This window comes from Sturnus vulgaris, chromosome 3, assembly GCF_052056855.1.
Source record: "Sturnus vulgaris isolate bStuVul1 chromosome 3, bStuVul1.hap1, whole genome shotgun sequence".
Classification (NCBI taxonomy): domain Eukaryota; kingdom Metazoa; phylum Chordata; class Aves; order Passeriformes; family Sturnidae; genus Sturnus; species Sturnus vulgaris.
The window spans coordinates 24,391,336-24,414,327 of NC_142245.1; the positions used below are offsets into that span (position 1 = coordinate 24,391,336).

At 36.0% G+C, this 22,992-nt stretch overlaps 1 protein-coding gene across 3 annotated transcripts in view; it reads left to right on the forward strand.

Moving 5' to 3' along the window:
* UBR2 (ubiquitin protein ligase E3 component n-recognin 2) overlaps positions 1–22,992 on the forward strand; it is a 55,580-nt gene that overhangs the window by 13,040 nt on the left and 19,548 nt on the right. Inside the window, exons 7-26 of one of the 3 annotated variants that reach the window (XM_088161217.1) lie at positions 1,403–1,465; positions 2,717–2,837; positions 5,336–5,443; positions 6,927–7,015; positions 7,682–7,780; positions 7,855–7,953; positions 10,041–10,204; positions 10,299–10,398; positions 10,918–11,046; positions 11,802–11,985; positions 13,019–13,080; positions 13,842–13,952; positions 16,226–16,291; positions 17,587–17,709; positions 18,055–18,118; positions 18,403–18,527; positions 19,816–19,868; positions 20,127–20,229; positions 20,772–20,820; positions 21,249–21,403. In XM_088161217.1, the coding sequence (XP_088017343.1) occupies positions 1,403–1,465; positions 2,717–2,837; positions 5,336–5,443; positions 6,927–7,015; positions 7,682–7,780; positions 7,855–7,953; positions 10,041–10,204; positions 10,299–10,398; positions 10,918–11,046; positions 11,802–11,985; positions 13,019–13,080; positions 13,842–13,952; positions 16,226–16,291; positions 17,587–17,709; positions 18,055–18,118; positions 18,403–18,527; positions 19,816–19,868; positions 20,127–20,229; positions 20,772–20,820; positions 21,249–21,403 (2,067 nt within the window). The remainder of the gene's footprint in view (positions 1–1,402; positions 1,466–2,716; positions 2,838–5,335; positions 5,444–6,926; positions 7,016–7,681; positions 7,781–7,854; positions 7,954–10,040; positions 10,205–10,298; positions 10,399–10,917; positions 11,047–11,801; positions 11,986–13,018; positions 13,081–13,841; positions 13,953–16,225; positions 16,292–17,586; positions 17,710–18,054; positions 18,119–18,402; positions 18,528–19,815; positions 19,869–20,126; positions 20,230–20,771; positions 20,821–21,248; positions 21,404–22,992) is intronic. The other 2 variants (XM_014887406.2, XM_014887407.2) reach the window with 2 other exon arrangements.

Here is a 22,992-nt window from a genome sequence, read left to right on the forward strand (position 1 = left end):
AGCTTTGGCCCCTCCATTACTGAACCAGGGAGCTGACATTGAAGGAGCCCCTAAATATGCTCCAAACATAGGAAATGCCTCTCAGAGTAACATCAGTTAAGTGTGAGGGATAAAATCCAAAACTGACTTCTGGTAGTTGTGGAACTATTCATGGTTTGTGATTTCTTTTTAAAATTTAATTTAATTTTCTTTTTCATAATTGTCAGATTATAGTGGCAGGAAGAGGTAAAAGCATTTAACACAGCTTTTAGGAGGAACAGTGAATTCAGAGTCACTATATGCTGAATATAATTGTAACTAGTATTTCAGTTTCAGAAGCACTCTGTCACCTGTGTTTGTAGTGTGGCTCATGTGCATTTTTTTAAAGAAAGTGATACTTTATTGGGTAGCTGCACCTTGTTATTTTTGAAATGAACCTGTAAGCAGTTGGCATGAAAAATGAGTGTCTCTTTTACTTGGCTTATTTGCTTGTACCTTTTTTGGGGGGGGTGGTGTGGGGAGGAAATATTTTCCAAAATGGCAATGGGAATGTCATTTTGGGTGGTTAAAGTACTTCAAAGAGGTCAGTGGAGCAGGAAATATAACCACTTCTTATTACTTAGCACTGAACTGGATTTTGGTTTTGTGCTATCACTGCTCTATCTTTTGTGATACCAGTAACCAAAAGACTCCCATCTGATCCCTGAATATCAGCTGACCTGAGCATATGCAGTGTATTGTGGGATATACTCAGATTTTTCCCTACTGTTGATCCCTTCTAAATACATACATGAATGCATATATACATAAGCATGTATGTGAAGGAAATGAGAATGTTATGCCTGAAGCAGTGATTTGGCATCAGATCTAAAATACCAGTGAGTTTTCCTGTCTGTAATACACTAAAAATGCAATCAGCTGTCTATTTTGATGTATGGATTGACAGTAGAGAAAGACTGAAAATCTTCCTTTTGGAATAAAACAAGTGCTCCAATTCTATGTTTAAAAGACCAATTAACTTTAATATCTGCTTTTTAAAAGGCACTGAAATATCTGAAATATCTTTAAATTATATCAAAACGAATGAATAATGCCTTTGTACTAATGTTTTCAGTATTCTAATAAAAGAAGTGTAGTTCTTTTCATTATTCATCTTAAGAACAGTATTATACACAGAAAATTTAATGTAGCAGGTAACTGAATATGTGATACAATTTTATCTTTTAAAAAGTACAAGGGAGCATTTGGGAAATCCAAGTATCTAACTATATACAGTACTTTAAAAAGTGAAAACAATATGAAAGGCAGATTAGCTAGCATGCTTCTGAAGCTTTTACTGTGTTTTTTATATTAAAGTAAAACACAGAATTGAGACTTATTGTTTAGGAGCTGGTGGTAATGTTACATCCTTCTGAATTTGCAGGGCCGTAGGTCTGTTCGATACGGAGACTTCCAATACTGTGACCAGGCAAAATCTGTAATAGTGGTAAGTAACGGTGCTAAGGGATCTTATCTACTTACTTGCCTCCTCTTAAGCAAAAGGAGGCTTTACTACCCAGTGTGTGATACTCTTATCATAATGACTCATTATATTTTAATGGTGCAGAGTGTTGGAGATACTATTTACAATACAGTAGAGCTATCAAAATACTGGTTTATGGGGCTTTTGTTGTTGTTGGTCTTTTGTTGGTTTTTTTTCCTACTGTGGCCTGCCCGACACATAAAATAATTTTCGAAAAAGAAGTTGTAGAGAATTTTTTTCCTTCATAAAACAAATGTAGCCTGGGACTTCAAATGTATCTTTGAGAATTACATGCTAGTTCAGATCAGTGAAGTTAGATTATTATAGTTTTTCTCATATAGTGTAAAGTTGCTTATATCTTTCACAGCAACAGTTACAGAAATTATTACTGATTGAAACCAAATGTGAAAATGCAAATACTTTCATTTTGAATCTGTGCATTTATGTACGTATATATATATTAATACCTATATGTTGCAAGATTCTTCCTATAAAAATGTAAGAATAATGTTTTCTTTTAATTTTTTGTTAACTGCTGCATTGCAGTACTTAATCACATGAAATATATAGTTTATGTATGATACTGCAACCACTGAAAAACACATCCTGCAACTAGAGTTACTGTTCTTTAACTATTTCAGGTATTTTGAGAGCATTAGCATATTTTTAAAGATAATGTTGTGCAATATTTTTAACTTCCTGCCCGTGCAGGCAAAGAAAAAATGGCTTTTATGTGTACCATCTAACTGTTATGCTTTCTAACACATAGCTGAGGGTAAAGTATCTCTTGTTTTAACTCTGTGTATTTAATTTGTATTTTTGAAAATAGTCTGTGGACAGTCAGTTTCCATGATGGGCTGCTGTGTGACTTTCCTGTCATGTTGAGAGGGACAAACATGCTGGCTGTCTTGGGCTGAACGTGGGATTGCTTATCAGTAAAATGCAGCAGATCAGTGTGAGCATTGATAACAGGCCAAGAGTGGAAAATGGATTGACCTAAATATGCTGATATTGCATAATAAGGTCCTTCAAATATTAATAGGCAAAACAAAGTTCAGACTTTTTTGGGTTTTGCTACGTAGGTGTTAGTAATTAGAATATGTATTAATATTATAAATTACCAAAATGAAGCATAGGAATGCTGCATTTCTGTATAGAAGTATATACAGTCCTCACTTAAATATTCATTGCCTTCTTTTCCCTTTTCTTTTTAAGAGAAATACCAGTCGTCAGACAAAGCCATTGAAAGTGCAAGTTATGCATTCATCTATTGTTGCCCATCAGAGCTTTGGTCTGAAGCTCCTAACTTGGCTTGGCAGTGTTATTGGATATTCAGGTGGGCAAAATTGTCCTTTTTGAGATAAGTTGGAGAATATTTGCTAGAGGAGCTGATTTTCTGAAGCAATTTTGTCTACTTATTTCAGATATGTAATGTATAAGGCAAAGCTATTAATAACTTGTCAGACTTCATTCTATTTTCTCTTACTGGAGTGCTGTTCTGAATTCTAACTTCCATGTGAAAGTGCTACCAGTCTTATGTAGTCTTTTCTGTTTAGCTGCTGTTGAACAGAAGCTGAGACTCGCTGTCAAATGCAGTATGCCAAAAAGCTATTTTTTCAGTCCCTACTTCTTTTTAAATGAATGCAGTAAGCTGAAAATAACCTGTCTGATTAGATAAAACAAAATTATTCAGAAGTAATTTGATGAATGATGATGAAAGTGATTGCTTCAGATTTTTTGCTAAGTAGAACAGAGAAAATGCAAGGAATTGTGGAGGGTTTTGGTAAGCATAAAAGCTGACAAAGTCTTAATCAGATTTTTTGAAAGAGGTTTCTTCAAAGGAATCAAGATGTACAGCATCAGATTTTACAGGAATGCTCAGTTTTTGTTTTTACTTGGTTCCCCCTTTGTCCTGGTAAATCATAAGATTGTGAAGATGTAGGGTATGAGGGGAAATAAAAGGAAAAGTGACAAACTGCTGATATGGAGAAATATAGATACAAGACCCCCTTGCAATTTGTATTTTTTTCATCTGGAAATGTTAGCAAGAAGTATTGGCAAAGCACGCTCAGCTGTCATATTGCACATATGTTCTGCATAAGGGCAGTGTTTCTTCAGAGACTGCATGTTTTATTAGACTGATAGTTGGAAAGCTAGCCAGGATTTCATGCACAACGTTCTTTATAACATTTTCTCATTTTTGAAACATAGGTAGTTTAAGTTTTAAAGATAAGTAAATCAAAATCACTTTTGAACAAAACTTTTGGTAGCAGTTTGTTCAACTATTTGCTAGTGTTGCTGGTAAACAGCAGGTATTAATAGAAAGGAGTTACGAATAGCTTCTATCTGTGATTGAATTTCCCTTTCAGTGAAACATGTAGGTAGGCACTGTTCCTCATTTTAAGCCCAGTCTTGTGCCACGTCATTTGTGCTAGATGCCACAGTCATTAATTTTCAGCACTAAATGACAGCTGCAAAAAAGTAGCTTGCATATGTCAATTGTGTCTCATACTACAGAAGAAAGAATTGAATTTTGAGTTGTGTATGTAGTGTTTCTGAAGTTCTGAAGCGTTCAGCTCTTTAAATGCTGAATGAAGGGCAGCAGGTATGTTTGATTGTAAACAGCACACATAACATTTTGTCTGTGACCATGTCTTGGGGTGCAGTCTTGTACTCTGAGTCTGGTTTTGTGAAAAGCACTTCTGAAAGAGTTGGTTTCCCTTAGCTTTTTAACAAACACACCCAAACAACTCAATTCTACTCAGTCTTTTCAGCAGTCTGTTACCCTTCATCTGTAGCCTGGGGTGATAGAGTTATGCTGCTTGGGTGATGGCACTGAAATGTCCCTGAAAAAAGGCTGAGTGGAGGGGTTTTCTGCTGTGCTAGAGTTAGGTTGGATGATTGCTGTCAAAGGAATGACAAATTTTCTGAAAAAGGAAAAAAACCTTGCTATGGAACTTAGTCAGAAGTTTGACCATCCTTCCTAGCAAATATCCGTTCTTCCAGATTAGGTGTCTGTTTGGCAATTGCTGAACAATGCAGTAGTTTCCATTAATTTGTTGTCCTTCATAATAGTAATTGGAACTGAACTCTGCAAGGCAAAAAGGAATAAGCCCAGACTGCTGTAAGGGTTCTCATAGTGCATTACTGCAGCACGCAGCTCGTGGTGCAGTGTACACGGCACTAAGCCACTGCCCCCTCTGCCTGAGGAGCTGAGATGCCAAGCAGGGTGTGGAAGTAAGGGCTCTGTAAGACCCATGGTTCTAAGGGAATATGCATTGCCTGCAGTGCAAAGCCAGGTTGAACAGTCTTAACAGGAGCATGTCTGGGTTGTGCTGTTTCAGATGCAGGCTTGTCTGCAAGCATATAACTTATACGTTCATATAATTATAGTTATTTCTTCTTTCCATTAGGAAAATATACGCAGAGAAGCCTTAAAATGATAGCATGGATATATGAGTCATTGCATATATAGATTATATTTTCCTTTTCATAGGAGTCTAATCAGGAAAACAAAACCCTAGGAAATTAGTCTGCTGTAAAACTGTTTCTTATTTTAGTAAGCCATTTTTAAAGAAGCACACTTTTATTTGATTACTTTAAACCAAATCATTGCGTTTGGTGATTTTCACAATGTTCCATAAGGCCAGTGTGAAACTTGCAAGGTGTGAAATATTTGTGTTTGTATTGGCAAAATATGAGTGCTGTTATTCAGTTGTCATGGAAAAGGGGGCAGTGTGAGGGCTTCTGTGTTGTATGGAAATTTCAGGATGTCAAAATAGCACACGTTTGTGTTTGAGCTGTAACTAACTTGTACCATTTCTCTTCATTAAGATGGCCTTCGCCGAATATTGTGTCAGGTTGGTTTGCAAGAAGGGCCAGATGGTGAAAATTCTTCTCTTGTAGATAAGCTGATGCTGTATGATTCTAAACTGTGGAAAGGTGAGTTTTCTCAAAGTTCTGGGAAATGCTAGAGAATGCTATGCCTAAGTTTTCCTTTTACTGTATCTGCTAATGTTTGATAATTTTTACTCCAGTGTTATTATGGACAATTTTGTAACAATCTCTCCCTTCGTGATACACTCCCAAGTGTATTTAAGACAAGAGCATGCAGAGACCATTTGGAGATGGTTTTAGGTCTCATTTTTCAAAGTGGTCTGAAATTAAAACTGATTGGAATATGCAAATGATAGGGATAGTTAATGGAAATCGAGTAAACTATAGAGAAATTGTCTGCTTTATAGGATCTCAGCATCCTTTTCATATCTACCCAAATGCCTATTTTTAAGGGACAGAATCTGTCTTGACTTGTGTTTGTGTTCATGAGGTATTCTTAAGTGTTCTGAGAACGTTCAGTGAAAATTACTGTTCTGTTGTTTTAGAGCTCTTGAAGCTTTGAAAGGCTGTTTGATATAATGGGATTAGCTAGAAAAGTTTGTAATTTTGAGGAAACGGAGGTAGTTAATTTCTATTCCCTCAATGATTTTGTGTCAAATTTGATATCCTGAAAGGGCTTGTAAGGCCAGGTGTAAGAAAGAGAATCACAAAAAACAGGTAGGGAATGGTGCAATATGTCTGCCTAGGGAACTTCTTGGAGCACCAATAAAATAAGAAGTAAGGTGGAAAGTGGATGTAATATGGAGAAAATTATTATTTTAGATTTTGTTTATCTAATACCTTTATCTTGAGAATGAAGTCCTGGCAAATTTTGTAATCTGAAAGCTACTGCTTTTATGGAGCATTACAACATCTTTAATACAGATTTTGTTAGGATAATGTCTTTCATATGAGCAAGGAGTAACTTTTACTTTTCTATTTTGACATCAATATTTCTCTACTTTTTCTTGTACTCCAGAGTTCTCTGAATTAAGGAAATAGTGTCATGGCCTTTGACTTAAAAGTAACCTACAGAAGAAATTATGCATATGTGCATTTGTTTCCAAGCTACATAGAGATGAATATCATTTGTATTGATAATACTTTCTGGGACCCTGTCCATACAGACTAGAAATTCAGAGATAGCTTAGCTGATTATTTTATGGAGATGTTCACAACTAGGAAAATATATTGCAGTTGCCAATACTTCTCATAGTAGTGTTCTCTTATTTTACCATCTAAATTCCCTGCTTATCCTAAGGAGGAACAGATTTCTGTTCTTGTTTTGCAGACTTCCCTTATATTTGATGATATACATTCCCATTTAACAGTGTTATCTTACACAGGAGTAATAAATAATGCCTCTTGAAGAATTTTGGTTTATTATTCTTCTTCATCCTTTGCTACCATCTGACAGACTTAATCAAAGCGGCTTCTATTCTGAAATGCACATTTACCTCATTCTGTAGAAGTTTACTTTTCTAAATATTTCCATATTACGTTGATAGAAAATAGTGACATGCAATATTTCATTCATTTTTCTTGACAGGAGCTAGAAATGTGTATCACCAGTTATTCATGAGCAGTCTCCTTATGGATTTGAAATACAAGAAACTTTTTGCTATCCGCTTTGCAAGAGTAAGTGTCTTTCTTACAAAGAGCCATTAAATGCTAAAACTGTCTAGTGAAGAGAGTCTAGTTAGCATACAGTGATTTAAATGAACTGTTACTCATTTTTTTTTTCCTTTTTATGGAAGTGAAAACTTGAAATGAAATGCTGGAAATTTTACTTTACTCTTCAGTATATTAGTTATAATGGCATCTCATCTCCTCGGAAGGAAATGGCTTTTCAGATGCCCCAGAACTAAAGCAGTTCAGATGTTTTTGTCTTCACCATCAGCTATGCAGGCTATCACTTCTTAAGAGCTAATCGCTGCTCATTGTTGAGGTGTAAGCTGTTACAGCACTGCTCAGAAATAGTGCTGAAATTCAGTTATGCTGATTAGTATTTCTGCAGTAACTGGTATTTGAAATGCTTTAAATCAGCCCTGCAAAATTCTGCTCACTCTGCTGCAGACTCTTGAGTAGAAAATAAAATACTAGCCTTTATTGTGAAAATGAGAGTGAGTAGATCTCACATGTGAGCTGATTAAGTTGTCATATTCTTTGTACAAAATACCCATAATAATAATCTGTTAGAGCTACTCTTCCCTTTTTCATGGCAATAAAGTTTCCCAGAGCAGACATTTAAGTTAAAAAATCAGGTCAGTGTGGATTAGAGGTGAATTTCCCCTTGTTGTTTAGAATTACCGGCAGTTGCAGAGAGATTATATGGAGGATGATCACGAACGGGCAGTATCGGTGGCTGCTCTGTCTGTCCAACTCTTCACTGTACCTACTCTGGTGAGTAGTGCCTGTCTTTCTTTTAAAAACTGATAGTTGGCACTCCTTGCCTTTTTTTGCCTCCTTCTTAATAGAACTATGAGCGATTGCAGAGTGATTTTATGAAAGATGACCACGACAGAGAGTTCTCAATTGCTGACCTCTCGATACAGATATTCACAGTGCCTTCTCTTGTAAGTACTGAAAGACCAAAAAAGGAAATCTTTATTTGTTAAAAGCCTCTCAAGGTTCATAAATCAAGGCTACAGATTTCTTTTACATTACTGTGGAAATGCAGAACAGTCAGACTGTTTGCATACATTGCTATGGGTTTAGAAGTTAAAGCGTTCAACACTGGGAAGTTTCAGCCTGGCTTCCCAGAGTGGCTGGGTGTTTCAGGTTTTTCTTTTTACATTTTTCTTTTACTTTTTTTTAGAAAGGTGCTTTCATATTTATTTGGAGATACAGACACATAACATTTAAATTCCTCATCATACTGAGCCACATTTACTGTTTGCAGAAATCTATATTACGGTTTGCATATCATGGTTTCAGAGTGCCGTTCTGGTGCAGTTTTATGAGTGATCCACTTTATGTTCATTTTCCAATCGACGCAAGTGCAAGCATGGATTGTCTCATGATATTTCCTACGTCTTTTAGTACTTTGAGTCTCAAGACTGCCTTCTTATAGATTTCCAGTTAACTTTTGTTTCAGTGCTACAGGCACTGAATTCTCCCAGTTCACTGAATCTGCTGGTCTTTCACCAGCTTGTTGGGAAACTTTTTTTCTTTGTTCCAGTCTCCATTTAAGTCTGTCTTTGTATTATGAACTAGACAAAATTTGGAGCTCAAGATTTTGTTCCCATGGTTCAGGACAATGTTGAATTGCCTCTTTTAATTTTGATGCTTTCAATGAGAATGTTGCCAATATTCAGACTTACAGTTAGATTTAACCAACTAATATTATTCAGATGGTTATGGTATTTTTCCCTTTGGCAGGCGGGGTGGTACAATATGTGTATCAATACATACTTTTTGAAAAAGTAATTTCAAACATTTCCCAGGGCAGAGTAATTGCAGTGCCTCTTTTGTATGTGTTCTATTTTAAAAGCATGCAAAAAAAGCAAAGCAAATGCATTTTGACTGTTGTGCAGAATGATAGAAGAGATTGAGGACGTGAAAGTAATTATGATAAGCTTCTATCATATGAACTAAGTATTATTTTTTAATATATTTATAGGCACTCATTCCTAACTAAATGAGTAAGTTAAAGAATTTAAACCACCCCACCATCCTCCAGTAACATTTTCAAACTGATCTTAGTAATTTAAGAGTTTGAGTTGTAAAGGAACTGTGGTTTTTGGTTTTGAAGGTGGATGGGTAGCTCTGTTGGTGATGATTTTTTTTGAGGGAAAACGTTAATCATTAGATTCCTTTCCCCCTCTGCCGTAGCATTTTAGAAACTATTTTGGATTATCATTAGCAGCTGTAGAACCTGGAAGCTCTAGTCAAGACCCACAATGTCATTGTGGTAGATCAGAGTGGCCAGTCTTGCCGAGTCTACTAACTAGATCCAAGGACTGCAAGGCTTATCCTATTTATCCTGGAGGACCAACAGAATGGGAAAGTTGTGGAAGTGTTCATGAGTAGGAGCTGGCAGTAACTTAGTGCCCCCTCCTCTCTTGTGAAGTTGGGCTATGTTAGGCTGGGTGATGAAGACAATCTTTATCAGACTTGGCTGATTTGTTTCATACAACACATGGATATATCAGTAGACCTTGAGGGAAATCAGAGGTTATTTCATGAAATTTCACCGTGGAAATTGCATGTGCAATTCCTTACTTGTTCAGAAGAGGCTCTGCTCACCATAGCTCTTGACAGTCTGTAAACAGAAAACAGAAGAGCTGTCACTCCCTTAAAGGGCTCAAACTATCTGAGAGGAGACAACACATACTTAAAGGGAGGTACAAGTTAATTATAAGACACGTAATAACATGTCTTGTGCCATAATTATATAGGTTAGCAGGAACCTTACCATAGACAGACTTTTGTACAGAAAGGATGTGAAAAAAGAAATCTGGCTTATGATAATTTTTTACTAGATTCCTTTTTTTTGTCTTCTGTGATTCTGTGAATAGAGTGCTTTTCAGTGTTCTGTTCTAATTATTGATGTAATTATTTTGGATTTTAAAAAATTATTTTATAAACTGAATGGTGCAGTGTGAAAGTCTTGTTAGCTTTATCTGTTAATTACAGCAAATTTCAATGTCGTTTGGCATAGGCTCGAATGCTAATAACAGAAGAGAATCTCATGACCACTATCATCAAAACTTTCATGGACCACTTAAGGCACCGTGACATCCAAGGCAGGTTTCAGTTTGAACGTTACACTGCTCTGCAGGCTTTCAAATTCAGACGTGTCCAGAGCCTTATTTTGGATCTCAAGTAAGTATACTAAGTGTACTGATTTGAGAAATTGATGAGTTAAAAGAAAAAAAAAAATCAGAAATGAACACTTGGATCTTTCTAATCTCCCCAGGTATGTGTTGATAAGTAAACCCACAGAGTGGTCAGACGACTTGCGACGCAAGTTCCTGGAGGGTTTTGATGCCTTCTTAGAATTACTCAAATGTATGCAGGTATGTAAATCTGTGAATTACAAAATCTGGCAGAATTTAAGCAGGAAGTTAGCTTTTATGATGTCAAAATAGAAGAAATTTGATCTACTCTTCATTTTATAACTTCAGTTCAGTATCACTTTTGGAGCCATTGCATTTTCTTAAAAGGTAACATCTTGCCTCACTTTTTAAAATTTTGTTGTAGAGGACAATGAAAAGCAAGAGCAGTTCAAAATGAGAAGTGTAATTTGGGGCTTATTTTGCACTTGTAGAGGCAGACAAGACAATTAATTCTATGAGCAAAATCTGATTAATCTAAAGTGTCAGCAGAGTTGCTCCTTGTATTGAGGAATAAATTGTCCCTGACACACAAATAGGCCACTTGTGGTTTCATTCCCTTTCATTCCCACAAGGTTCTTTTTACCTGTTGCAGCAGCAGTATTTTTATAAGGATAGCTAACCACTGTCTCACACGTCTGCTAATGCTGTCAGTGTATTTCAGTAATACATTGTTGAAATGTATAATTCTTCTTGTTCTAGGGTATGGATCCAATAACTCGTCAAGTAGGACAACACATTGAAATGGAACCAGAGTGGGAAGCAGCATTTACTCTGCAGATGAAATTAACACTTGTTATTTCAATGATGCAGGACTGGTGTGCATTAGATGTAAGTTCCTTCTGAATTGTTTTTCTGTGTGAAGAGGGATCAAACCCAAATATTAATACATGTAAAAGTTGACCTAAACACAGCTTCACCATAAGCCGAGGACATCATCTATGAGCAAATGCAAATCTTTTCTGTATTTAAGCACAAGTGTGGTTTGTACTGACCAATTCATAAGAACATGGTTAAACCTTTTACAAATACTGCAGAGAGTTTTGTCACAGATCTGAAGATTGTGATTATCACAACACTATCAGGTTATAAATTTCAAAGGGGAGGGAATGGAGGAGTAGGCCCTGGATCTACCAAATACTGCTTGATCATGTTTCTGCTCCATAAGTGTTTCAAGTTTCAGGATTTCAGAACTTTAGCATCGTAAAATGTGGCTGTGGGATAAGTGATCCTGAAACACCTGAACATTCAGGCTGGCTTTAGTCTGTTACTGGTAGATAATGTGCAGGTTTTACTAGCCTAGCATGATCATTGCTCAGAAAGTTACCATAATGTCAGTTACAAAAAAACCCCCAAACCCAAACAACATCCTAGTGGATATTTTTCTAATCAGATATACCAGTACAAGTTCTGCAGTTTGTGCCCTCCTTAATTTGGTTCTTTTGTTGGATTCCTTATCTTAATTTTGCAGGACTGTTGTTAAAGGTAAAAATTGCAAACCCTTCAGGGTCTTTTTTACGTTGTCTGTATTATTTTTCAGAGCTGTGTTTTTTCATAATCTCTGTAAACTGCAATCTTTCTTTTAGGAAAAAGTATTGATTGAAGCTTACAAGAAATGCCTGACTGTGTTGATGCAGTGTCATAGTGGATTTACTGATGGAGAGCAGCCTATTGTCCTCAGTATGTGTGGACATTCAGTTGAGACCATCAGATACTGCGTTTCTCAGGAAAAAGTTAGCATTCATCTCCCAGTTTCTCGTTTACTTGCAGGTATGAACAGTTGGAAAATATTTCAGGAAATGAAAAATGGTTCTGTAAATGTGATTTGTGTTTGTGTGTACATGAAGACACACGAGCATTGTTTAAGGCCTGAATAGGATTAATTTTGGCCATTTTTTAGCTGTTTGGTAGTTTCTAGGCCAGATGTTCTCAAGCACCAGAGAACCTGTTGTCATTCAGGCTGGGGGAGATTGTCTCATGGCTCCGAATTTGCATTATAGGCAGCTACTGCTGTTTTTGTCACTGAAGTGATGCAAAAGAACTGTGACAAAATATGGACTGTGGTTGACTGTTTTGGAATATGTTTAGCTGTCAGATTGAATAGACTAATCAACATTCTGTTAGAGAACAGATTTATCAAACAGATGTGTCACTAGAAAATTGAGCTATGCCTTTCTCTTCATATTGTGTCTAGCTTGTTCAGCTGTTGTGTTGAAAAAAGCTTGGCGATTTTTAGTTTACAGAATCAGAAAGAACGTGATAAAAATAAATACACAAATAATGAAGTGGAAAAGGTAATTCTTAGGTAAAGTGCCATGCAGCTCAGTGTCAAATAGCTTTGAATATTTGAATCTTTGAGCAAAGTCCTTGTAACTTCAAAAGAAAGCAATCCAAAAAATCTTAATGTGTTTTGTAGGGGGCTTATTGTAGTTCCTGAGGTATTTTATAAACCCCCTAAGGACTGATAAAAAGGATGAGGTATCTGCTGCAGATTGTCCTGACAGAGCAAGGACTCTTGGCTCTCACTGTGGGGACATGACAGAGGCAAAAAAATGGCAAAAATCTCACTTGTACTGCGAGGCTTATACAGATACAATGGGAAAACTTCAGTTCTCCTAAAATGTATTCTTTGTAACTTGTTTCTTCAGGAAATAGCTGTGTATCCACGGTGATAAATTTGCAGACCTGTAGCTGTGTCCAGAAAATGGTTTGAGATTAAATTACATGATCTTTTTTGTCCTGTTTTAATTATATAAAATACTGTATGTAATATTCTCTATGGTTTTTTCATGTCTTTATGTAGGCTTGCATGTTTTGCTGAGTAAAACTGAAGTGGCATATAAGTTTCCAGAGCTGCTACCCCTGGTATGTAATTAAATGTTGTATATTCATTAAATATAATTAATGCTGAACAAGAAATTGGTCATGTATGTGTAGGATATTATTAAATAAAACAAAGGGCCTTTGTACTGTGAATTCTACTCAGGAGAATATCTTTAGTCTGTAAAACTACCTCTTAAAAGATTAATATCTAGATATTCATGACAGCATAGGCAGTCAGTATTGCTCTCTAAAGTAAATAAGACTCAAGTTGCATAACCTCCTTTTTGTAGTAGAAACTGCTTTTAGGAGCCCCAGGCAGGATCTGATTCCATCTCCTTGGGCTGAGTTCTAATTTTCTTCCCCAGCTGTTTCTTGCTTTCTGCTTCTTCTTATTGATATGCTATTTTTTAAGGGGTATTCAAAAAAGGTAAAATGAAAAAGGATAAGACCTAACTGAAAGAAGAAATCTCAGTGTCTTTGAAAAGAAGGGGTACTTAACCTTTGAATGAAAAAAATGAAATTACAGTGTTATTAAATTGCTGGTGTTGATGTTTTAAAATATGAAAGCTGCTGTCTTTAGGAATAAACTAAAGCCCTCATGCAATAGCTGTGTGGAGCAAAGAGAGAATGTAAGGGTGATTAAAAATGATTTGAAATATTGTGAATAGGCTCATCTAACTTTTTTGTTGGATTTGCTTGTCTTTTGTAGTGCCCAAATATTTTAATGATCACAAATATCATTTCAGTCCCATTTTCTTTTATTTTCTCTGTATACATCAAAATATTGCATTTTCTTGATGCAGAGTGAACTTAGCCCACCCATGTTAATAGAACATCCTCTACGATGCCTAGTCCTATGTGCCCAAGTGCATGCAGGGATGTGGAGAAGGAATGGTTTCTCTCTTGTTAATCAGGTAAGTGCACAGTAGCTGTAGAATCACTCTTTCCTGGGAACTCCCTCAGGATAGTTTCACAGAATCACAGAACCAACTAGGTTGAGCAAGACCTCTGAGATCATTGAGTCCAACCCTTGGCCAAATACCACCTTGTGAGCTAGACCACAGCACTAAGGGCCATGTCCAGTCACTTCTTGAACACCTCCAGGGGTGGTGACTCCACCACTTCCCTGGGCAGCCCATTTCAATTTTTATGAACCATTTCCATGAAGAAATTCTTCCCAGTGTCTAACCTACCTGAACCTCCCCTGGTACAACCTGAGGCTGTGTTCTCTTGTCCTGTTGCTGGTTGCCTGGAAGAATCTCAGTGTATTTCTTGAAGTGAGGGACCCACAACTGGAAACAGGACTCGAGGTGGGACCTCACCAGTGCTGAGTACAGAGGGAGCTCTTGGTCTTTCAACATCAAAACTTTCTTTTCCTGTATTGATTTGAAATTTTACTTATGTCAGTCTTATGGAAGGCATTGTGAGGTAGGCGTTTTTATCAGTACTGGCATCATTTGAGTATTTTTGCTTTTTTTTTTTTTTTTTTTTTTCTGTCAAAAGTTCCTTTTTTATTTCAGGACTGCTACAGTAACCACTGAACTTAGTGCTTGGTGTGTAGAGTTTTAGTTATGCAATTAATGACTCCTAGCTTTTAGACTGTGTACTGTCCTGGAAGTGCAGAATTAGATCTGAGCATCCGTGGTAATGCATTCATCACCTCCACATAAAAGTGTCTCAGATATAAAAATATGTAGCATTATGGTATTATGGCTGCTTATATTTATAAAGTAACTGAAATCTGAACACCCCACAGAAGCATTAGAAGCACTGTAGAACTAAATATTTCTTGGCTTTTAGCTCTAATGTTTCTAGAGACTTTCATTTCTAAACTTACATTCTCAGTGTTTGTATAAATTAGGTGTTTCAAGCATAACAGCTATAAAATGTGTTCTGTCGTGTCAGTACCACCCACCAGGGTGATTGTCTCAAGTGATTTTCTCAGCAAGACTTAGATTACAACAGGAATAAGGTTTAATTCTGTGAGGTGTTAACTTGATTTATTTGGAAGAAAATTCCTTCAGTCCCATCAGCCCCTCATCTCCATTAGATAATTGCAGTGTATGTCTACTAGGAGTCTGAATTAAACTGCTCAAATATATTATATTCTGACACTTCTTGACTCTTGAAGGATCTTCATAAGGTGATGTCTTTGTTGTCATTACAGCAAAAAGAGCTCTACTTATGTACAGTTATAGCAGTGCCCATAGTGCTGTGAACACACACATCAAATCTGGAATTTCAGCATAGCTTTTGGTAGTGAAATAAGTGTTAATTTCCCCTGGTTCCCCTTGGTTTCCCCAAGATCCTGGTCAAGATCTTGAAGTTAAGAGCTTGGTTTAGCTGAGGTAACATAACTCCCACAGTCTATAAGTCCTTTCTCTTTACTTTGGCTATGGGGAGAGCTCGTGTTTAGCCAGCTCCTTTTGGATATTTCCCAGATAGTAGGAATGGGCATTGATATGTGTGGATTATTAGGATAGAGAAGAAAGGGAAGGCATGCCTAGCTGTCTTCATGTAATTCTGTTGGAAATGGTGTGTTTCTAGAGGACACACTAGCATGCTGAATTTGTTTCCAGGCCTAGGCAGAAACGATTTATTTAGTTGTCAGCCCTGTTTATTTTTCCTTGATTGTGGTAGAATCAAACTTTCCCACCTTGCAGTGTCATGCAGTGGTTTGATGTTGCTGCTGCCTGGCTCAGTCCTGTTGAGTTCCTTCCCGGGATGGTTTGGGTTAAGTATAGTTCTGTCACAATATTAACATTTTGCTGACACTGGCAATTCCTGAAAGATGGTATCTCAAATGATTAAAGAGCAATTCATGGAGTGAAGAAAAAAACATTTCTCCAACTGCAAGGGCTTTCTCTCCTGTGAATTTCAAACAGTTAATTGCTAAACAAATATATTAAAACATAAACTAAGAGGTCAAAAAGATTTTTCCTTGTAAGTTTATGCAATCCAGACATTGCATCACTACAACCCAGCCGGCAACTATAATTGTCTTGTGCTTTATAAAAAAGCTTTTTGCATAAAGATATAATTGTATAATTTTTTTCAAATTACAGATTCATTGTTTGTTTATGAACACAGTATAGCAAAGGTTATTTTTTTCAGAAGTAAAATAATTTTAGATGAAATATTGTCTTTGTTAATGATTGTGATGTGGTATTTTGGGTATTTTTTTCAGATTTATTACTATCATAATGTGAAGTGCAGGAGGGAGATGTTTGACAAGGACATAGTAATGCTTCAGGTAACCATATATACCAGTGTGCATTTTGTCAAGTATTTTCAGGGTGTCTTTGTGTTTATTTTTATCTTCATCAGAACCTTTTTAAGGAAAAAAAGTCCTTTTTTTGTGAAAGGACTTCAATTTTATTATTTTACCTACATAATTATGGAACAGTTTTTAAAGGAAATAATTATTGTTGTAATACTTGTTTTTAAACTGCACTTTGAAAAGTGCAGATTTTTCTGTTTAGTGTATATATATCACATGTTCAAGAATGCAATGTTTAACTAATGGGTGGTGCTGTACTGGCAGTTGCATGAGTGTGCTTGTTGCCAGAAATGCATTCCGTGTTTTTTTGTTTTTCCCCTTCAGAACAGATTTTGCAAATGCAGCAGTCTATTTAGCTCTATCACAGATGCAATGCTTCTACACTGAGAGCAATATAATCTAAAATTTGCAGCTCGGGGTGCATAGTTCACCTGGACAGCAAAATATTTTCTCAGGAAGCCCCTCAAATCTTAGCTAGAGATAGCAATACCCAATAGGATAAACATGCCCCAAGTTACTTCTGCTTTCAGATATAATTCCCTAAGGCTTGATCTGCCACTGATTTTTAATGATAATTTTCTGCCCATTTGGGTAGATATCCTATAGCTTTCTTGGAATTTTTTTCTGTTTTAAAGATGGTCCCATTAGTAACATTAGTAAACTAACAACAAATATTTGTTATTGGGAAACTTAGATACCTTGTTTAATAAATAGAAAAAAACTTCGGCCAGTAGTTTTCAGAAATGGAAATTTTTGGAAGTCAATGTTTGTTCTGCATTGAAACTTTAGTATTTTTCTTTCCAAGAAGGTTTTGGAAGCTTTGCTCTACAATGTTCAGCCTTTCTTTCAAGAATTGGAATTTGTTGCTAAAATCTTCAGTAGTATATACTAAGTAATAGTATGCCTGCTAGAAGATAAGCCAGCAGGAACAAAATTTTAGACATAAAAACAACCAAACAAAAGTCTTGCACTGAAGTTTGTTTAGACTGCTTAAGATAGAAGGAGTAACTGTGAATATTTTGCATGATGCCCTTAAAAGGGCATCAGAAATTCTTGATAAAGCATAGGAATCTTCTTGTCAAATGGACTTACACTTCTGTTTTTGGTGTCCTAAGAGAGTAAACTTTAATATTAAGTCTTCATTCATAGGATTGAGAGAGGAATTAATTTTATAAAGACTATACAGTGAACATCATATATAAATATACAAACATGCTATGATAACACCCAATCTGTTTTCTCTTTATATTCTTTTTTTCCTTTAATAGACAGGTGTGTCTATGATGGATCCAAATCACTTCCTGATGATAATGCTGAGTCGCTTTGAACTTTATCAGATATTTAGTACTCCAGACTATGGCAAAAGATTTAGCACAGAAAATACTAACAAGGTATTTTATGCACTACTACAATAGAAAATCTTCAGTTTTGTTTTTCAAAGTGTATCAGATGCTGTTGTATTGAGACAGAGCTATTTCTTGATAAAAAAGCAAAGTCTATCCTATTTTAATTTCATTTGGCCAGTTTGAAGTATGCATAAATGTTTTTACTTGTCAAAACTGGTAAATGTCAGAAAATATTGCATAATTTTAGCATTTATGACTGTGTTTCAGCATAGCTCAGTTTGGGAGTACTAAGGGTGAAAACAGGCAATGTTTTGAATCACTGAAAACGTATTTTCAGCATATGGAAAAATTATTGAAGAATGTAATTTTTTTGTTGTTGTTTTACTTCAGGATGTTGTTCAACAAAATAACACTCTTATAGAAGAGATGCTATACCTCATTATAATGATTGTTGGTAAGTTCAGAATATATTTAATTAATTTTTTAAATTTAGGCTCTTTAATGGTCTGGGCAATTTTTTATTGCTATCTCAGGTTCAGTCCTGTTGTGAACTTCCTGTAGCTCTGACTTCTTTCTAGGAGAAAAGTCTTGAAATTAGCTTAGATCAATGTGATGAATTTTTGAGCACTGGGGGGTGAACACAAAATTTCACCTTATTTTCCAGCCTTTACTTTAGAGAAAAAGATTTTAAAAAAATGTTTAAAATCCCAAAAGAAAAAGTGTATTTTATGTTTACAGGTGAAAGGTTCAGCCCTGGAATAGGACAGGTAAACGCAACAGATGAAATTAAGCGAGAGATCATCCATCAGCTGAGCATCAGGCCAATGGCTCACAGTGAATTGGTAAAGGCACTCCCTGAGGATGTAAGTAACTGGGTGTGGAGGGGGAACCACTCTTCCACTTTATAAGGCTGATTGCTGAGAAATTGTCTTATGCGAGTTCATGTCACTTAATGTGGAGTGAGAGCAGCATGATTATGCTCGGAGCAAGGTTAGCATGAGTACAGGTTAGTAGTTCTCATGGCAAGGGTAGGAAAGAGGCAAAGAAGGAACAACATATGAAAGAGGCAGGAATCTGAGAGCTTCTTTAGGTCCTTTCTCTTTTTAATACTGTTTCTAATCAGGCCATCTGGCCAGCAGTCTCTGCAGGCTGCTTGTACACCCTGAATTAGATGTTTGGAAGTGGGTTGTTAGAACTATCCAGAAATATAAGCTGTTATATTTTAAAACCTAACAATAAGTGAAAAGACATGGAATCAGACACTGTATTATGACTTGTGTAACATCCATCAGTGCTTCATTTACATGAACAGAATCATTTATCTGAATTCTATTATAAGTACTTCTGTAGGACAGCAAAGCTTGCTTTCCTTTCTCCTTTTAATATTTTTGAAGCAATCTTTTAAAAATTATTTCTGAAGACAGTCAAAATTCCACAGTCAATGTTTTAGTATACTGGTAATAATTTTAATAATAAATTATGAAATATTTAAATTTTTTCTAAATATTTTTGACTGAAACAATTTGAAAAGTTGATTTTTAAAATTATTTAAGAATAATTTAGGGTTGCATGAAAAAGCAAATTCTATTTAAGCTAGAGTTCTAAATTACGTTGTGAGTCCTAAATACTTTTTCCCTGGTCTGGTAACTGCTATGAATATGTATGGGAGGGAGCGGATGGGAATATTAAAAGATAATTTGTATATGAAGTATTCTTACTTATTTGAGCTGATGTCTCATGCTACCTTTTGTAGTTGTTTCAACATTTTTCAGTAACTGTCCTTTTTAGTTTTCCAGTATTTATTTCAATTTAAATGCCTAGAAACCTGAAATTCTGGCTGTGTATTGTAAAAATGTGCTGAGTAAGCTAACTTAGAGTTTTCTTCTGCTACTGCTACATCTGAGTTCATTATGACAGGGAGAAGCAGTACAAATGAAGCACTTAGAATGGCATAGCTTTTTCAAAGAGCCTTTTGCAGAGATGGTATTCCTGAATGTCATTTCATGTTATGTGGTTTAGTGTTCTCTTGAGTACAGATGACTTTGTACTACATTCTACTACTACATTCTTATTCTAGTATTGTGTGATATTTGAATGTGTTTATTCCAAGAACTCCAGTAACACACTGTCTTGCTTTTTCACTCCATGCAGGAGAACAGAGAGACAGGGATGGAAAGTGTGATTGAAGAAGTGGCATGTTTCAAGTATGTTTCCCTTTATTCTAATGATTCAACTCTAGAAATGGAATGTTTAAATTAGTGAAAATGAGAGAATGAAAGAAAGAGAGCTGAGTCATGGTGATTTCCCATGGCTTTAATCATGTGCAAAATTCTTAATAATGTTACTTCATTTCTAGAATGCCTGTTAGGCAGTGTTTGTTAGTTGTTCTAGTTAACTATTTATTCTCAGATGTTAAGAACCAGTTAACATAAAGTGTTTTGTTTCCTTTGGCTTTTTTATAGAAAACCTGGATTAACAGGCAGAGGGCTGTATGAATTAAAACCAGAATGTGCCAAGAACTTCAATCTGTATTTCTATCACTTTTCAAGGGCAGAGCAATCAAAGGTAACTAGTAGTTTAACTTCCTAGGGTTTATTTTGTGCCTTTTTTTTTTGTTTGCCTTTTTCCAAAGCTTTCTTTTGTGAAAAAGTATTACCAGCTGGATATTGGAGAATATTAACAAAATTTGTCCAAGTTTTTGTAGTAATTTCTGTGTCAATGGATCCTGTGATCTATACAGAGCTGTTGAAATCAGTGGGCCTTCAGGAGGTTGTTTGTGGGTTCCCTTGCATCTTCTTTTACTGAAAGTATTTAAAACAATATGTATTTTCCCTTACCTTTATGGAAATTGCCGTTTTAGCTCAAACTTGCCTTACAGTTTTATGGTAGGGAAAGAATCCAGGCTTGCTCAAGAGGAAAGATTAATTTTGAAGTTGCATGCCCTACTTTACAAGTAGAACATAACACAAACTGAAAAGACATGTAAGCTTTCGTGTTTATTTTAGGCTGGGAAAAACAGTAACAATGTAGTAAAGCATGAATGCTTTTTTTATTAGTTTTATATTAGTACAGATTTTGATAATGCTGGCAATGTTCTTCTGTTTCAGGCAGAGGAAGCACAGAGAAAGCTGAGAAGACAGAACAGAGAAGATACAGGTATTTATTTTTGAGAGAAGATGGGAGAAGAGAGAATCACATATCAAGCTGTGTATTGTCCTGATATTTAGACTACCAGCCTGTTCCAGGGCTAGAGTAGAAGTTGGTTAGAGATGAAGCAATTTCCCTTATGTCTCCCTGGCTGTAGTCAGGGATCTGATTTGTCATGGAACCAGCCTTCTGAAGAGCTTCTTCCTTTGGCTTTTCTGTTGCACACAAGGCATATTGAATGGTGCAGCCTGTATTGGTAGCACTGTTTATCAAGCAGCTGTGTTCTGCCTTAGTATCATAGAAGGGTTTGGGTTGGAAAAAAGCATAAAGATCATCTGGTTCCAACCCTCTGCCTTGGACTGAGCAGTTAAATCAGACATTTTAAATAAGTGTTGCAAATTTTGGAGAAATGTCAAACACACCAATTTCCCTTTCAGCACTTCCACCACCAGCTCTTCCTCCTTTCTGCCCACTTTTTGCCAGCCTGGTGAATATCCTGCAGTCTGATGTCATGCTGTGCATTATGGGAACTATACTGCAGTGGGCAGTGGAGCACAATGGCTATGCCTGGTCAGAGTCCATGCTGCAAAGGGTATGGGCTTTTTATTTAAACTAATGCTTATGCTAATTGAGGAATGTTCATTGGGGCATTTTAACATGATTTTATAGATTTGAGTTGTTTGCTTAGTATCTGAAATATCCAGAATACTGTGAATGAGAAATAGGTGATATTTCTTGGTATGCAAAACTAGGAAAACCTCTCTGCCTCTGCATGGAATTTATTTTTAAAAGTGAATGGAAGACCCAGGTAAATTTCTAGTGAGATGCACATGAGAGGGAAGAATTCAGCTTGAATCAATGGCAGTAATGTTTATTGTGGTAGAGAACCCATTAATCTGAGTTGTTGCATATTAAGCAGATACTGATTTTTTTCTTGATGTTCCTTTACTTATTTTCAGTTTAGGCTAAATCACTTTAGGAAAAAAATCATGAAAGTGCACAAAAGAATTTTTTAACTTTGGAAAACTTAATTGAGCTGTTTGTTCCTTGCAATTTGTAATGATCTTTAGAAACCTGGAGGGTTATTGTAGATCTTGGTGGCATGATCGTAGTTTTCTGAGGTGTGCATAGATGAGTGGTGAACTGCCATCCAGGGGCTGTTTATATTGGTTGTTGGTTTAGGGTCCAACTCCAAACTTTTTAAAAATATTGATGGATTTCAAAATAACATTTTGCAATGAAACTCAAGTTTTGAAACGGAGGTTTTTTTTGACATCCAGTCTTACTGAGTGTATATTACCTTTTACAGCTAAGTTTAAATTAACATAAGCAGTTCTGCATAACACAGAAAAAGTTGAAAATTGAATGATATATTGGTATTATAAATCACAACAATGTAGTTATATTTAGGTAATGTAAGAATGCTAGGTCTTGGAGTAACTGAATAAAATAAGTTGGTTGGGGGTGGTTTTTTTACAGAATTAAAATGTCTTCAGCCATTCTCAAAACCATGAAATTCATTAGGGACCTATCACTTGCTCAGAAACTTGTGGCATTTCTCTGTCATGGTGCCATGCAGTTGTACTGCATCTTTCCCAAGTCAACCACTTTTGTCTTGGAAGCACTTGCAAAGGTGGATATGAGACATCTGCAAAAGGTGGCCCATATCTAGTGAGATATCTTGTTAAATAGATGTGATAGACTGAGTAGAAATTAATTGTTGTTTATTAAAACAAATGAAAAAAACGTCAAGACTCTCATCAGGTTTGCCACTTTTCCTGTAGATACTTGGTCTGTTGCATTCCAGTTCTGTTACGAATTTTCAGGTGATTATCCTTTCCTTACATGGTGTCAGTGTTGATTCCAGGCATCAGTAAACCTTTGTGTCTGGAGCATCCTGCCAAATTTGTATAGAGTTGTAGAATGGCTGATGGAGCGTGACAGAATTCGTCACCAAGAACGAAGTAGCTCAGCTTCAAAATATCATTCAGACTATCATAGTGCTAAATAGGGTAATTACATAGTTTAAGTTCAAGGAGATTACAGCTCTTTACTGACCTAAAAAGTGACATTATTTTAAAATGTGTTTCTAGAGAGAATAAATTTAACTTTAAAATTTTAAATTTTTGTCGTTAAACTTTCGTGTGTAAAAAGGACTTAAAGTCTGCTTCGTGCTGCTTC